This window comes from Neophocaena asiaeorientalis, unplaced genomic scaffold (assembly GCF_003031525.2).
Source record: "Neophocaena asiaeorientalis asiaeorientalis breed wild unplaced genomic scaffold, Neophocaena_asiaeorientalis_V1.1 scaffold294, whole genome shotgun sequence".
Lineage (NCBI taxonomy): Eukaryota > Metazoa > Chordata > Mammalia > Artiodactyla > Phocoenidae > Neophocaena > Neophocaena asiaeorientalis.
Window position 1 is genome coordinate 2129552 of NW_020173945.1, and position 17985 is coordinate 2147536.

Genomic DNA, 17985 nt, shown 5'->3' on the forward strand with positions numbered 1-17985 from the left:
TAAGCCTTATTTGCTTCTGTCGGTGGTGAAAGCCATTGACTGTCAAGGTCAGCCCCGTCTTTGCAAATCAGCTGATGATTCTAGCATGAAGGCAGCCCTGGGTCCAAATCCACAGTCTTCTGACTGTGTCAGCCAGGTTCACACAGGGACTGATCCCACTCAGGGGTCCCAGTGCTGTTCTCTGGACTCATTCAGTGCCCTTGGTGCAGTGTCTTAGCCCAAAGCCCATCACCATTTATTCCGAGAACCAGGGTCGATCATCCTGGGTAGTAACCTAACCAAAGGACCGTGTCCGCCATCTTGCCAGCAGTGAAGGATGGAGAAACGGGAGTTGCTTTGGCGGTTGCCCTTAAATAAGATCCCTGAAAAGCACACTTCTTCATTGTAGTGTGCCTTTCTTTCATCTTTGAAATTTGCAAATGTGCGCGTCATGTCGCTAAAAACTTTGATGTGCCCGTGGTTGCAGAGGTGGTCACGTGGGACCTGGTAGCTTTGGGAATGACCCAGCTGTCCCTCAGCACACCTTCTCTTTCCCACTATCAGCCGCCATCCACAGTAGGCGCCAAGTCATGCCTGATTTTGTTTCCATGTGTGTCTGCCTGCTCAAGGGGAGTGCCGCTGTGGAAGTATCCAAAAGTGCATCTTTCTATCCAAACCAATGCTTTCAGTTGTTTCCAAGGCTTTGGTTAAAGCCAGTTGTTTGAAAGTTGCCGCCAACATGTCAGAGCTTTTGAGATGCCTGAGACAGTTCCAAGTACCGGCCAGGGAGCATTTTCAAGCCTTGTGATTCTAGGGAGGGACTGTTGCACGGGAAGTCCGATTAGCCGTTTTGTTCCCGAGACCTAAGGACAGTTGGGATGAGTGATGACGGTCTGATTGCATATGGCGCCCTTTTCCTCTTCCCACAGATCCCAACTGGGCCAGTTTGAACTTGGGAGCCCTCATGTGCATTGAGTGCTCAGGGATCCACCGGAATCTTGGCACCCACCTTTCTCGAGTCCGATCTCTGGACCTTGATGACTGGCCCATTGAGCTTATCAAGGTGATGTCGTCCATTGGGAATGAGCTGGCCAACAGCATCTGGGAGGAGAGCACCCAGGGGCGGACGAAGCCCTCGCTGGACTCCACAAGGTAGGGACGTGGGAAGGCATGTGGTTATGGGGCATTCTGCAGGCAGTTCAACAACCAGAAATGACCTTAATGACAGCCACCACTGGAACTGCCCCAGCAACCAGTGGGAAGCTGATTACCCCGGACAGAAACATCTGTATTAAAAATTGCTCTTCCGCAGACACGGGTAATTCAAACTCCTTAATTTTTTACTCTTGTTTTTACACTTTGGGGATTCCTCTCCCTCTCTCAGAAATGTATTAAGCTTCTAACCTTACGAATATATCACTTTAATTAATATACTTCTAATAGGCATAAGCTAGGCTGTTAACTAATTATGAATTCTGGATTCTTTAATTTTGTTATTCTTATGTCTTTGACAAGCCTCTACTCCGTTGGTTCCCCTCTCCCCCCGACCCCCACTAAGTGAGTTTATAGTAACCAAATATATTTTATTTTCTGAAATATATTTCTAACACATTTAATCAACCAAGTATGGCGTAACTTATGGTGGCTCCTCATTGATGTTAATTGTTACCCAGTGTAAAAAACGCATTTATTTTGAGTCCATTCCGTTTCTCATTTTTCATTTACAGCAATTATAAGCCATTTCTTAGCACACATGCATATTTAATGTACCTAAGAGGTGGTAAAATGGCGCGTTTTCTGAGAAAGCCTCTTTCACAGAGGCAGGATGGACCGTCCTGTCTCCACGGCTGTTCGGGGAGCTGGGGGGCATCCCAGCATCTGAAGCAGGGGCACGGGATGGGCTCAGCCTTCACTTGTCAGGTGTGTGCAGAGGTGAAGGGGGAGAAGAGGTCTCCCAGCATCAGCACGGATCTGTCGTGCTGGTGATCAGACAAGGAAACCCAGGTGTCCGTCTGTGGTCGGGCCACATGCGAGGGCTAAGAAGTTGGTTTCTACTGCCAGTAACATGGAAAACCGGTGGGCTTCATTTCATCAACACGAAAAAATGAATTTGTGGTGCCCCCTTCGGTTCGCTTGAGAGAATGAAGCTGGTGTCACTAACCCTGCCCTTCCTATTAGGTGCTCTGTGGGGAGGGGACGGGGGTGCGCAAGAAATGTGCACGAAGTCCATCTGTTTAAAATCGAGTAGGTTGGCGCTATGGGCTCTTTATATGTAAGTTATGCCGTGTAATATACACGCAGGCAGCTGTCTTACAGACTGAAGGAATGACACACTTCTGCCGTTTTTCAATTTTGATTTAACACTAATACAGAAATCCGCAGGGTTGTCCACTAGGAGCATTCTTAAAAGATTAATTCATGTTTTAATGTCTATTTTTTCATACATATAGTTTCCTTGGAGGGTATTGAGATCTGAAAAAGAAAAATGATTGGAAATCGGATTGAGTTTAACGTGTGAATGCAGAAAACATTAAGATAAGTTGGGAAAAAATTAACTTCATACATTTTACTGTTTGTGTGTAAAAGGAGCAGTTATACTATTTTTAATACATGAATTAGAAAAGTTTGGTTGTTTTTCCATCTATCACAATTAGAAACCATTTAGAATGATTACAAACAAAGACGTAGGTTAATTTTTTAACTGGGAAATATTATATAATAATTTCATCCTCATAAGTGAAGATGGTGTATGTAAGGGTATTTCATCCTTCTAACTTGTACATTTGAATTAACCTCTTGAGTATGTAACTTCATCTTCTGTGTAGTGTTATACACGTCGTATCTTTACATTTTAGAGACATTTGAGTCTTTCTTTCTCACACGTGGAGTCCCTGCTGTGAAATCCCTACAGTGAGGTGATGTGGTTACGTCGTATTTCCCGTGGTAACTTGGGGGTTTCTGAGTTCTGTCCATCTCTAAGAAGATAAACATGTTTGAGAGTTGAATATACCTTTGTGCTTTAGTAATTCTCCCAGGGAGTTTTATTTTTAATTAAATTCAGCAAATATTCATTGAGTGCTTCCTCATAGAAAAGAAGTGATTGCTAGGTGACGACCGTAAGTGTGCGGTGGTTGGTGAATGTTCTCAGGGCCAGCCGAGGATGCCAGGACTCGGTGGCGTTCACAGACTGGAGGGATTTGCGTTGCCCCAGGAGGTCCAGGGGAAATGTCATCTGAGCTGACTTGAAACTGTGCTGTGATCTCCAGGCCTAGGGGCGTGGGGAGTGTGTGTGCTGGAGGATGGGAGGGACCTACACACAAACAGGAACGTGGAAGCCTCAGGGCCCATGGGGAGCTGGACCCTTGAGCGCAGTGAGAAGTGGGGAAGGGAAGGCCATAATAGAGCAAAGGCCTGGTGAGCCGGGCTAGTGTTTTAACAGCGACTCTCGCGGTTGGGCAGAGGGTGGGTTGTTGGATCTCTTTCTGTGTTCGTATATGTTCCGCCTGTTCTCAGGAGAACTAGAGGCAGCCAGCAGCATCCTAGGAAAGGATGGAGACAGGCGAGGAGATCAGTTGGAAGACTGTGGTCCTGGTGGAACGTGGGCAAAGCCTCAGATACACTCAAAGACCACTCAGTGTAATTGTAAAACAGTCCAGATCCCCAGCTCCTTCACTACCTCCTGCACTTTCCTCAAACAGAATCAGAATCCCAAAGTTTGGGCTGGAATGTCCACATGGAATTCAGTCTGCGGTGTGAGAATGGATATCTAGTCTGGTTCCTGCCTCTCCAAGACAAGGAAAGACACGCCCTCCCACCCACCCTGCCTCGCTCTCTCTGCAGGACCTGTGATCACTAGCACAAAAAAACCTGGACGGTTCTCTAATGTGGCCCTCAGGTAATACTAAAAAGAAATATTTTAATAAAATGTTATCTCTGTCTGAGGAAAAGCCAAGTGCAATATTTCCAGTCTAATTCTTTGAAAAAGGGCCCAGCTGTTTTCCCGAGAAGCTCCATCCATTCTGTCTTGTTCAGAAGATTCATTCTGACAGTGGAATATAATTAGAAATGTGCCATACCTCCCCCAGCACACAGACACACACACACACACACACACACACACACACACACACACACACAAACACAGACTCAGGACCATGGAGAAGTAGAACACGACAGATCCTTCTCCAAAGAAACAACTGAAGCCACCTCGCATTGGTGTCACCCAGACGGGCTCCTCTGACCAGCCGTCTGCCCTGCTGCTTGCTGGGCCTTCACCCCTGATTAGGGCAGCTTTGGACGGCACGTAATTGGTTCCAGCGATTCTCAGCTGCCCTGAGAACTGCCGTTCAAACTTGAACAGCTTTGAGATCAATCGAAGCTGACGGCGGCAAAGCAGTATTGACTTCCCATTCCTAAACCGGGGGATCATTAGTCAAGAAAAGCATCTTTTAATTACTCCCAGGAAGAAAAAAAAATCTTTTTGGATGGATTCTGCAACAACTGCTATTTTTTTCCCAGTGCATTCGATATTAAATTTATTGTCTCAGGAGGGGAGAGGATGCCCTTCATCCCCCTCTGTAATGGAGGTTTAATTTGGAGAAAGGAGCGGGTAGAGAAGATCGATGCTGTAACAATTAACCACCTCTGCGGTGGAATCAGAATCCCCCTCTAATTGCTATTGATACCATTTAAGCACACACTTAAAATATCGATTGTAAATGGGGCTGCTGGAGTAGGGGAGAAGTGGTAACAGAATGAACTAGGTGTCAGGGCCTTAAGGAGGGGCAGTTTGCTGTCGGCAGGACGGTCAGCGTGTGAGTCGGTGTGTTGCATCTTAGAGTACGTTGTCCTGTGGAGTTGGACGCGGGGCCTGGAGCCACCAGGCAGGGCTCTGGTTCCGGTGTCAGGACACAGCTCGGAGGTAGAGATGTTAAAACGGTCACGTGCATATTTCCGCAGTGCGTGAACGAATGGGTGAATGAGAGAAAGAGGAAACTGGTCAGCTTGGAATACATGTGTCGGGGGGGCTTTGCATCCTCAGGGCCTCAGAACTCCCCGTGTGTCTGTGAGTGAAATTCCCAGCACACGGTGACGCCGCCTCAAACAAACCTCTCTGTGCATCCTCGCACGCTCGGCCACGCACCGGTGTTTTCGGGGCCGGTCTGCATCACTTAAGGCAGGTCCTTCTTGATTCTCATCCCCCTTTTCACTTAGAAGCTTTTTCGATTGACTGCAGGGAAAATAATTTCCCACCAGGACCGATCGGAGCTCTCTGGAACCGCATTCCTCCTGGCAGAAGCCGAACTCAGCTGGGCTGTGCGGCTTTCTCTCTTCATCTTCCACCTTTGTGTCTCCGAGTCGAGGGCTTTGGCCCGGGAGGGACCAGGGACCAGTGGCTATTTGCATTTCAGGGCAGGTATCCTGTTTACAAGGTGGTTTGGGGCCTGCCGGTTTGGTCTAGGAAATCAAAGGAACCTGAAAGTAGAGAGCTGTGTTCTCAATTCCATGAAAGAGCCGGTGGGAGAAGCTCTAGGCCCAACTGAAATCACCCTGCCACCTCTTTGATCCCACATGGAAGGGGACCGAGTTTGCTGATTTAGCGTACGTTCCCTTCCCTCTCTTAGCATCCTTTCTCTGGGTTTCGTTATTTGTCAGTTCACCTGCGCCCCTGAACTCCCCTCTTGTGTTTAACCTCTAAAAAGATGTCACTTCAGGAGGAAGATTGGGGGCCGGACGTCAGAAATCCGCGTGGGAGAGACGGGCTGCTCACTTCCAGGCGGAGCGAGTCTGCCCGGTGATCCAAGTTCCGTGTCCTTTTCATTTCCGAACGCCACTTTCATCTTATTTATGCACATGGAGATATTGATAAAGGGGAAATGTATCCAAACTGAAAATAATTGGATCCCCACCGCTAACTCTGAGATATTAAAAGCAGCACCACTTGGCCACGTCTCTGTCTCGTTAGGTTTGATCATAAGATCACAATATAGTAATCTCAGGCTCAAATTTCTGGCATAAAGATGCACTGATCCAAATGCGGCCTCGGGGAACATGAGGGCCCACGCGGTCCCAGGATTGTCTCATCTTATTATTTTTCAACAGTTCTTGGCCCTGCTGAGGTCAGTGTTTTGTCCCTTTTGAGTGTTCCTCTATGCTTGACACCTTTTCCTATTTTCTTTCCTTAAAAAAAAAGAAAAATGGGCAGGGGGAGAAATAGGGGGGGGAAAAAAAAAAAAGGACTTTACAGTGATGACCAGAACCCATCTGCAGTTGGGTGGCATCTGCTCCCCACATGTCACTTCTCTCATTAACAAGCAATTGAATTAATTAAATGCTACTCAGAACACACATAACAAGCTACCGGCAGTGTCCAAATTAGCACTGATAATCAAGGATGATTTCCTTTATTATCCTGCTAAGTGGTGTGTAGACTCTGATCTCCCTGTCTGCCCTCATCTATTTACATACCCCCAGCTTCTGCCTTTGGAAGTGGAGGTTATCTTACCTAGTTAATTTGCCAGGATCACCGAGCATGGCGAATTGATGCCCTGCCGCCGCTGCCACTGCCACCGCTCGGCCCCCTCCCTTCCTGCCCTCCCCCAGCCCCAGCCTTTGTATCTCAAGCTCACTGATAAATTAAAGGCCACCCCTGTGGTCTCTCAAGTGAGTAATAGAGGCAGAAATTTCATTTTGCAACTGGCTGATTTAATGATCCAAAGGGTAATTAATGGCCTGATTATCTTAATGTTAAATATGTCCAGCAGCAATTACTGTGACCTCCCGCTTGTCAAGGTCCGGGCTGTGCTCTTCTTTCAATTAAGTTCTCTGGGGCTTAATGGTATGAATAAACTCCTGATTCTATCATCCCGGACGGACACAGAGGGTTCAGGGAGCTGGGGGCTCGTTTGGAGTTTTAATCAGCCTGTCTTCGACTCTGGCGATCAGAGTTAACAGTTATAACAAGGACAGCCTCACTTTCTTCTTCCCCGTGCGGGACCCCATCTCCACCTCCCCTCCATCCACCCTTTTGTGTTGTTGTTTTATTTTATTTATTTTCTCTTACGTATTTCCATGCTCGGAGGGAGAATTCTGTTTGCAGAGGGAGCCGCTGTGCTCCATGAGGCTCGTCTCTTCCAATATAAATTATCATGTGAGCGCTGTGGTTTTTCTGTTTGACAGGCTTAATTAATTGGCAGGAGCCCCCGAAAATGACAGTGCCACTAATTGCAACTCAGAGTGCATTTCTGTCATCGTGGCGCGCCTGTCAGCGGGCATGCCCTGGCCCCAGCCGCCGGAGCGGGGCCCACCCTCCCGGCCTCGGGTCCGGGCGGGGACAGTGTCCTGAGTGAGTGGGGACAGTGGCAGGCTCCGAGGGGCCCTGGGTTTGCAGGCACGCCATCCGCCTGCAGGAGCGACGTTTATTGCCAGTAGAGTTCACACGTCCGCGGCTCCGCAAACCCAACGAGCGGCTCGGGGACCTCGGATTTGACTTAAGATATTTTAGGGACTTCTCAGAGTAGGCCGACATGGAATCAGACCCCGAGAGCCGTAACTCAGCCACCCTCCTTGACGGGATGGTCCTCATTAGCACGTTGCTAAATATGCTTGGGTTTACCCGAGCTCTGCACCCAGATCAGAAATATTGCAGTATCAGTATTAAGCCAGTTAGGGAAATGTACAAATGAGACGCGCGTTAACACTGCCTCAGAAATAATACCTGTAGATTACGGTTGACAAGAGATAGAGCAGTTCCCCTGGTACGCTGCAGGCAGGGAGCGTGGAGGGAATCTGTGCATCGGCAGTGCTCTCCGATTAAGCTCTCAGGATAGACTAGCCCTAATTATAAGAAAGGCGGATCTAACAAGATTCTCCGTAAGGTTAAGTAAAATGCGATCCGCGTTTTACAGCATAACTGTTCCTTCCAGTTGCCTTTGAAGAAGATGGATGAAATAGTGCTGTTGGTTTATTACGTCCTCCTGCCACACACAAACCCGTCTTTTATTTGATCCCGCAGGAAACCAAATGTGGGAGCCAGCGTTGCGACCGGAGAGCTGTCTTGGGTTGAAAACCCCTCTCATTTGCTCTCTGAAATGTAGCCATGGAGACAATCAAGGAATTTCTTATTGTTAAGCATTTTTATTATCATTGGTAGCTGCAAATGCGAGTCACCTGCCAGCATCAGTTTCTTGTAGGCGCCCTGACCACTTCCGAGCCCGCGTCCGTAGATGAAGCAACGTGACGTGGAGGCGAACCGTTAGGCTTGAATTCTAGATCGCGGGAGCCCTTCTAAACGGGGGCCTGTAAATACTCTAACACAACTGCCTCTGTTTTGCTTCCTCCAAAAGCAGAGCATTTTCCAGAAGGTCATTTCTCTCAGTGGTGCTTTGATCATTTCGCACCAGAAACCTCCTCTCTTCTGAGGAGGGTCCTGCTTTCTTCTTCCTAACAATGAAGAAGAGGCAGAAGCAGACAAGCCTGGGTCCAGGGTTCACAGTGTACTGGGTGCTTTTTCTTAGGACGGAGCCGTCCTACGACACGGGATGACCCCCGTTTCCCATGTGAGAAGGTTGTGAGGTCAGGGTCCTGGAGTCACTTGTCGAGGTTCGCCCGGGACTAAGGGGCAGATCACTTGAACGCAGGACCTGACTCCTGACACTCTGCCCTGGTCCTTCTGCTGCTCCCGTCCTTTTTCTGCTCAGCGTCATATGGCCACATCCCATGGTCAGTTGTGGCGTCTAGAGGTACCACTGTGTTTACCAGTGTACATTCCCTCTCCTCCCCTTGACCCCAGCTCATACTCCTACCAGCCATTAGTGTGCCGGTGTTTATATGTTATTAGTGTAAATGTATTATGTATAATAGCATAACTACGATGTCTTTCCACTTATAAAATCTAATGGCCTCATTCATGGTAACTTAAAGATAATAAAGCATCACTCATTTTAGTTTGCATTCATACAGCAAACCTGATCAAGTCACTCAGTCGTGATTCTCCAGTCTTAATTTTCTGCAGTCAGTGCTAATCCTTAGAGCTTCTCTGGAAAACAGTGCCGAGACCTAAATGTGCAGATCAGCCAACGTAGTCACACGGTTCGAGCCCCAGCTTCTCACGTGACCACATCCTTCTCCTGCCTGAACCTCCCTCCGTTCATGTCCCTGACCCGACACTGTCTGTTGAAAACATTTAGCTTGTATTTCCAAAAGCTTCACAATCGTATTTATTATCTGCATGATGAAACAGGGAGCCAGGCCAGAGGATTTCTAGTCCTGGTTTCACAGCCAGCATCTTCTGTGATTTTGATTTTTAAAAACCAGAGAATGTTCTCATTTGTAAAATGAAACTAGTCATTAGCCCACCCACTTAATCACGTAGATTTAATGCTAAAAGAAAATACTATTTATGAAGTTTCCTGGGCTCTTTATCTGGAAAACTCAACTCAGCTTTGTGCCTGGGTCCCTGCATGCTGGCGGTGAGAGAGGCAAGTGGCCTGTGTGCTCTCAGGTGCGGGGGAGGGTCCGCTGACGTGGCATATGCGGTCCGGGTTTATTTTTGCTTTGTGGAGTGGTTTATTGCAGCACCAGCAAGGCACGTTCTTGGACCCCATTCCAAGTGTGTCCCCGTGGTGGGGCCCAGCGATGTGCTTTAACTCTCTAGGTGATTCTTACGCATATTAAAGTTTGAGAAGCAGTGGTCTATGCCAAGCAGTATCCACAAATGCCCACAACCCACCTGGAGTCCCTCTCCCTGTTTAGCCCAAGTTCCTGGACTTTTTTCCTCATTTCCTAAGACCCAGGTATCTGTCCTCTTTCTTTACCGTACTCTATGTCCAATATGCCATCTCAAAGGTGCTACAACCCACAGGGAACATCTCTGTGTCTGCCCCCATTACAAGAAGATTATATACTGTGTTCAAATGTCATTTTCCCCAGGAATGCAAGGTTGGTTCAACACACAAAAATCTGTCAAAGTAATATACCACATTAATGGAATAAAGGACAAATGCTATGTACTCATTTCAAGAGATGCAGAAAATACATTTGACAGAACTCAATACCCCTTCATGATACAAACACACGGCAAAGTAGGAATAAAAAGAGACTCCCTCAACCTAAATAAAGAGTGTCTATGAAAAACCCACAGCTAACATCAAACTTAATGGTAAAGTACTGAAAGCTCCCCGCTTAAGATCAGGAACGAGACAAGGACATCCACCGTCACCACTTTTCTTCATCGTTGAAGTTCGAGCCAGAAAATTAGGCAAGAGAAAGAAACCAAAGGCATTCAGATTAGAAAAGAAGAAGGGGAAATTATATTTGCAGGTGATGTGATCTTATATATAGAAAATCTAAAGGAATTCAAAATAAACTATTAGAGCTAATAAAGGACCTCAGGAATATACAAAATTCAGTTGTACTTCTATACGTGAGAAATGGACAATTGCATTTACAATATTAATATACTCAAGAATAAAGTTAACCTATATACTGAAAACTACAAAGCATCTTTGAGAGAAATTAAAGAAGACCTAAATAATTGGCAAGACATCATGTTCATGGATTAGAAGACTTAGTATTGCTAAGATAGCACTCCCCAAATGATGTGTAGATTCAACACAATCCCTTTCAGACTTACAGATGCTTTTTTTTCGCATAAATGGACAAGCTGATCCCACAGTTTATATGGAAATTCACAGGACCTTCAGATAGGCAAAACAATCTTGAAAAGGAATGACAAAGTTGGAGCGCTCGTATATCCTGATTTCAGAACTTACTACAGAACTACAATAATCCAAGATTGTGATATTGGCATAAGAATAGACGTATAGATTGATGGTACAGAATTGAAAGTCTTGACATAAGCTCGTCCCTCTATGGTTAACTGCTTTTCAACAATTCATTGGGGAAAGAATAGTCTTTCAACAGGTGGCGCTGAGACAACTAGATATCCACATACAAAAGATTGAAGCTTAGACCCCATCTCCTGCCGTATACAAAAACTAACTCCAAATGAGTCAAAGACCTAAGTGTAAAAACTGAAACTGTAAAACTTTTAGAAGAAAATAGAGAGATAAAATAGATAAATTGGACTTCATCAGAATTAAAAATTTTAGTGCTTCAAAGGACAGTATCAAGAAATTGGAAACAGAGAATGAGTGAAAATATTTGAAAACCACATACTGAATAAGAGTCTAATATGCAGAATGTACAAAGAATGTGTACAGCTCAGCAACAGAAGACAAGTAACTCAGTTTTAAAACGTGCAAAGAGTTGGAATAGGCATTTCTCTAAAGAAGATATACAAATACCCAATAAGCACATGAAAACAATGCCAGACATCATTACTGATTAGGGAACTGCAAGTCAGTCCACACTGAGATCCTACTGCACACTCACTAAGATGTGGCCATAATAAAAAGGAAGGTCAGTGGCAGGTGTTGGTGGAATGTACAGAAATATGAACCCTCATGTACTGCTGGTGGGAATGTTAAATGACACAGCCACTTTGGAAAACAGTCTGGCAGTTCCTCCAAAAGTTAAACATAGACTTAACATATGACCGAGCAATTCCTCTTCTACGTATATACCTAAGAGAAATGAAAACACGTGTCCATGCAAAAACTTGTGCGTTGAGTGTTCATAGCAGCGTTATTCATAAAAGCCAAAGAGTGAAAACAAACCAAATGTCCATCAGATGATGGATATACACCAACTGTGCTTCAATGAAATAAAATAAAAAATTTTAATGATGAATGGGTAAACAAAAGATGCTACATCCATACAGTGGAATGTTATTCAGACACAGAAAAACAATAAAACACCATATGTGCTGCAACTTGGATGAACCTTGCAAACATTATACTAAGTGAAAGGAGCCGGACACAGAAGACCACGTATTGTTTTACTCCATTTATATGGAGCCGCCCGAGTACGCAGATCCGTAGAGATGGAAGGTAGATCCGCGATTGCCAGGGGCTGGGGGATGAGGGGCAGTGGTGTCCAGGGAGTGACTGCTTAAAGGGTACAAGCTTTCTGGGGGGGAGATAATGAAAACTGTCTGCATTTCCATGATGGCGATGGCTCTACAGTCTTGTAACTAAACTAAAAGTCCACCAAAGCATACACATTTACAGCATGAATTGTAGGAAATGTGAAAAAGTATATGAATTTTGTCAATTTTTTTTAAAAAAGAAGGAATTTCCAAGGAGCACAGATGGGGCAGGGCATTCCACAAAGAGGGAACATTCTGGGCAAAGAGGCAGAAACACACGAGGGTGGCTGAAGCCCGGATGGTGGGGGAAGGTCGGCCTGGCCAGCATGTCTGCCCCTCATCTGGCTGGGGGAGCTGCGGGAGGGGGTCGTCCAGCATAGGGCTCTGAGCGGGATTTGCACTGCTACCAAAACCCCCTGCACTTGCGGGGGCAGACCGAAGGAGGGTGAGGCCAGGGAGAAAGAGGCGCCTCATGTCCAGGTGAATTGGTGGGTTGGAATCAGTGATAGTCAGTGATATGAGGGCCTTCCAGAGCCTTGAGAGGCCGGGCATGTCACAGCCATTGGCTCCTGGAATCCACAGGACAAACCGATGTCTTTCCCCCTTTAATAGACAAGGAAACTGGCCTGAGAAGCTCAGCCTGTGAATGCAGGAACCAGAATCCAGCCTGGGTCCTGCCGGCTGCACAGCCCTTCCTCAAGAGGCATTTGGACCAAAGGGATCTCGGGGACATAACATCATCAGGGCTCACCCCAGCTGGGGGCCTGGGGAAGGACAAACATCCAAGGTGATACTTGGTTTTCTTTCTTGAGCCATTGGGTGGATGGCGAGGCCTTTAAAGGACAGGCAGAACAAATAAAAGGTAATTTCAGCCGTGAAATCCTGGCAGTTTGATTTCGTGTTAATAAAGGTGGACATTGCACCTGTTTATGCCCCGTGCTTTTGAGGAGGTGGTCAAGCGTGGCCGAGGCCCAGCCTTGCCTGTCCAGTCCTGGCTTTGGAGCAGGGTCTCTGGGCTTTAGGGCGTACCATCCCAAGCCAGCAGGGCAAAGCAAGCTTCTCCCAGCTCCAGAGTCCCGATTTCTCCAAGAAACTGCTTGAGGCCCTGGAGAGTGGGAACAGCAGTGACAGCAGCACTAAAGCTTCAAATAATTAAATGTCGTTTGTAACTGATACAAAATTTCATCAACCTGGAGTCCGGAAGATAAACATTACCTGGAGTACACATCCCTCAACCTTAGGGACTCACATGAAAAGCATCTCTAATGTGCGTGATCTTATGACCCTTGAGGATGAACACGTAACCATGGTGACTTAGCCGTGACTTTCTCCTCAGGGAACTCCACGTGCTGCCCCTTGTGTTTTCACACTGGTCCTCACGATCTTAGTGAAATTAGGAGATGTCTGTGTTTACGATCAGAGAAGAGGACCCCAGACAGGGAAGGTGACTCCTGTAATCTCACACAGTGCCCGGGAGCAGGCTGAACTTAGCTCACACTGGTCACCTGGAGGCACCGAAGAGAAGTCGACTGCATGGCTTGTGAGCGTGGAATTCTGTCTGCAAATGACCACGGTCCTTGTGCCAGCCTTTCTCAACCCTCTGGTGGTTTTCAGCCCAGGAAGCATTTGGAAATGACCATGGGGTGGGGTGGGGGGTTGGGGGGGTATGACTGTCATTTAGTCCTAGGGGCCTGAGATCCTGAAGCCCCAGACAGTCCTACAAAACGGAGAATTGCTTTGCCCGGAATGCCAGTAGCACCCCTGCTACGGAGCAAGGAAGAGACGACCCCAAACAGCCCTCACCTCCTGAGATCATCAGCGTCTTTTAAATAACACGTGCGAAGGCCTCTAAGAATCCGGTCACTTTCCCCGGAGTTTTCTCCTGGGGGGGTGGGATGGATAAATCAAGGAAGACGAATACGTTCGCATTCTAGAATGTCAGACTCTACCTTTCCAGACGCGTTAAATGAAAATAAGAATAATGACCTATTCCGTAGAGTTTCCGAGGAACCATAATAGAGGCTCAATAAATACTTGAGAGCTTGTATTTTTAATTATTTGTTTCCCGAAATTAATGTTGGGGCTATGCCGCATGGCAGATAAAAGGGAAGTGAAAGTAAGTGGCCAGCCAGAGGTTCCGTGGAGTGTCCATCCAGTGGACGACTCCACACACAAAACAGGGCTGACGTCAATACTTAGAGATTATGACATGGCGTCACAGTTAAAAGATGGACGCACGGCTCCGTACGGCCGTGTGCAACCCAGACTCACTTAACAGTCGGAAGACAGTCTGGAGAACTTACGGCGTAGGGCATCCTAGCACTGTTTACAGAAGCGGTGTCCCTGGGACAGAGGAGGTAAAAGTAGGATTCCGATCCCATCAAGGCTGCTCTAATCCAGTGGGAACAGCAGAAAATTATCTGTGATTTTAAAATTCTCAGTCCTTCTGTTACAGTTGTGTCTGTGGACAGTTTTGGTTTCTAACGACCAGCTTTCTTCTTGACAAAGCGTGTGTGAGATTTTCTTTAATCCCCTGGGATCAACCCCGTTCTCCACAGTGGAACAAGAACCAGTGTCTGTGCCATGCGAGGGGGGGCACCTGCACGTAATTTCAGCAGCAGTCCTGACAGAGGAGACCTCCACCCTATCAGGAGAGGACGCCTTTATCCCTAGACTCTGACGTCACAAAGCAGGGTGCCCTTTCCGCGTGAAGTCAGTGTCGAGGGGAGAAGAGTCTCTGTGATTGGGAGGTAGTGGTGAGGGATTAGAATGCAATCCTCGTTATGTTTAGGAACCTATTTCCAAGATGGCAAAGCGCCAACAGCCAAGAAGCGGTGAGGAGAGACACGTCCGAGGCAGGGAGCTCCCGGGATGCTCTGTGACACCTGTGAGGTCCTGCGGTCAGAAGAGTTAAAACGCCCCCACTTGGGCCCACGTGTTCAGTGATGACCATGAATGTGTGGTGATCCACGCAGGCCGCTGCCTCTTACGTGGTCATGGGGCTTATGAGAGGCCTTTCCAGCTAGAGATCTTATGGCCCAAAGCAAGGTGACCTTGGCCTCTCACACCCATCACACTAAAGCCATCAAGGCCAGAGACAAGCTGAGCCCCCAAGGCCTGGGGCGGCAGGAGCACATCTCTAGCAGATGGAAAAGACTGGTGTTCTCCATGCTCCCAGCAAAGCACAACCTCCAGGATGGACGTGGCCCCTCGGTGCTGCAGAGACCAAATGTGCCAGCTCATCCACTGCCTGCCCACTTCCGGCAGCACCGGGGACGGGCCAGCCGACCCCTCCAGCGCCGGCCCATGCATGAGTTATAGCAGCCCCTGGCATCCTAACGGCCCCGAGCGCAGCCGCTGGGTTCTTACACGGCATCCGGATCTAAGTCTCCAGGAACCCCTTGGAAAGCTGCAGTTGTTGTCCCATGTTATAGCTGAGGACACGGAGGTCACACAGCAGGTACTTGGTGACGGGGAGTTTGTCCCCAAAGCCCACACTCTGAGCCTTGGCGCTTTGCTGCTGGGCTGTTGTGGGGTCGGTAACCAAAGGGAACTGCATGTGACACTGGACAGCAGTGAGACACAGTACAGCTGCCATCGGGCTCAGCAGGACGCAGGATGACCAGGTGGCAGCGTGTCTGTGCCTGTCCCCCCCACCCCGCCTCCCATCCATATCAGCTTGGGGCAGGGCCTCACCCTCTCCCACGCCCACCCCCTGCTATGTGGCACGTTGTCCTCTTTCAGCTGCTTGGGGGCCGTGATGCCCTCTGAACATGGTGGAGAATGGTGGCCAGAAACACGACAGCCAACATTTTTAGTTTATTGTTCAGGTTCAGCAAACGCCAAGGGACCACTCGTCAGTCTCCTTAATCTCCACCTTGATACACTGAGTTCTGATTTCCCCAGATGCGTGTTGGCCCTCGCACCTTCCTCCTCGACGTGAGGAATCACTAGTCGGCTTTGTCAAGTTTGCAGCCTGCCTGTGCCTTGGACTCCATGTCTGTTCTGGGAGAGGAGAGTCCTCTGAGCACTTTGTATGAGGAAAGAGCAGGAAAGGGAGGCATTTTGTGGTGCTTACTGGAAATATTGACCTCGCTTAGACTTGTAACCCAGGCGCAGAAGGTTTTCTTCCTGCAGCGGCCTCCTCACTTGGAAAAAATCTCCTGGTGAGCAGGTGAAGTTGGGAGCGAGCCCGCTGGACAGAGGCAGGGAGATAGGCAGAGAGAAAGCCGGAGGCCGGTTCATGACCCTGGAGAGGCTCCTGGAGGGTGGTGAGCCACCTCCCAGGCCCCAAGCAGTATTGTTGCTGTCACTTAAGGAACACCCATTCCTAATCAGGTTAGTCTCCTAAAGTATCTGGAGGTCAGGAAAGGTGCTTTCGGACGTTTATTTTAAAGGTAAACCAAGATAAGCATAATGGCTTTTCTCGTCCGTCCATCTGTGGTGGGAGCTTCAGACAGCAGCTGTCGGAAGAGGACAAAGACAGTAGCTATGGAAATGGCCCAAGCTGGGTTCTGGTCCTCGCTCTGCCCGCAGCAGCAAGTTAGCAGACCATGGCCAGGCCTCGGTCTTTTCATCTGTAAAATGGGAGCAGTAGTGCCTGCTTCCTGAGATGCTTGTGCGTTCAGATGAGAAGATGCACGGGAAGCCCACAGAGGCACTGACTCATCTTCCTGCTGCAGCGGGGGCAGAGGCCGAGATGAGGGCCGACCGGGCGCCTTCCTCTGTCCTTCCAGCCCTGCTGCTCTGCGTGCCCTGCTCCTGACTCCAGCCTCTGACCCGGTCACTTGAAAGGTGGAAGGTGTGTCCTGCTTTCCCCCGGGTGTGAGTCTAGTCCCCCTCATTATCCGAGCACTCTTGGACCCTGTCTCCCCACACCCCGGGCAGGGTGGAGGCGTTGGGAGGTGGGACCTGGGGAAGGTGGGCCCCTCCGGTGGCCCAGCCGCACCTCTCACCTGCCCCGCAGCGCCCGACGGGGGCAGAGCGGGACCGGGAGGGGTGGCGGCTCCCAGGTCATCGTCTGAGCTCCAGGGCAGGCACAAGGGCCCAGGTGCGAATGGAGCAGGTAGAGGAGGGTTGTTCTAGGACAAGGTGAAGGCCAAGCCTCGCTCCAGAGTCATTTTCAGCCCTCTTTAACCTGCAGCCACATTGTCAAATGAGCCACATCTGCTAAGAGATGAACCTCGAGGTGTGATGGTCACCCAGGATTAACTCCCTGCCTTTCTCCCCGAGACTCTCCGAGGAGGTAGCCTGGGGCCGTGCAGAGCCGTGGGAGGGGCACGTGCAGATGCGGGGGCTGCTGGCTGGGGGGCTGCCACGATGCTCTCCCCAGGGCATCGGGGAACTGGAGCAGGTGGTGCTGCACCGGGTGCTGAGGGGTGTGGTCTGCAGCCACCGGATGGCACAGCTGTCCTTGCCACTGTGCTGGCGTGTATGGAACCTGACCTCTGGGCCTCGCCTGCCCTCCTCTATAAATGCTAATATGCAGCTTCCCAAACCTACCAACGGCCCTCCAGACACTGACTGGTACCCTCACCTAAAACCTACTAAGCCAGATAAAGCCAGCCGTGTTCATCCAGCGCATCCCTCTAAGTGGGCAAAGAACGTGATGTAGGAAACAAGGACTGTGGGCGGAGAGTCAGGCCCCAGGGAGGCGGCAAGGGACTTAGATCCTCGCCTGGCCACAGAGCAGGTGGAGGGAGGAAGGGTTGCCTCAGCAGCAGCTTCTCAAGTCTGATTTTCTACAGACAGAAATCAGGCGGTTCATCTCCTGGAGGTGGATGCACTCCGGTGAGACAGACGTGAACATCCGACCTTATCGTGGCTTCCTGAAATCCCCCTGGTTTCAACACAAGTTTGAAAAGGACTCTGTCCCTGATGTTTGCACACGTGGTTTGGAAATTGTGGTGCAGGGGGAGGCTGAATGACTTATTCAAGGGCAAGGAACACAGCCACTGGCTTTGAGCTAGGAGCCTGCGGTTCCCTGTGTGCCGCTCACCCCATTGTCGCACCTGCTC

The 17985-nt window shown here is 48.8% G+C and overlaps 1 protein-coding gene across 6 annotated transcripts in view; it reads left to right on the plus strand.

Moving 5' to 3' along the window:
- Positions 1–17985, plus strand: part of AGAP1 (ArfGAP with GTPase domain, ankyrin repeat and PH domain 1) — a 544600-nt gene that overhangs the window by 482847 nt on the left and 43768 nt on the right. For all 6 annotated transcript variants that reach the window (XM_024752791.1, XM_024752792.1, XM_024752795.1 and 3 more), the window contains one exon: positions 909–1131. In XM_024752791.1, coding sequence (XP_024608559.1) covers positions 909–1131 — 223 coding nt within the window. The remainder of the gene's footprint in view (positions 1–908; positions 1132–17985) is intronic.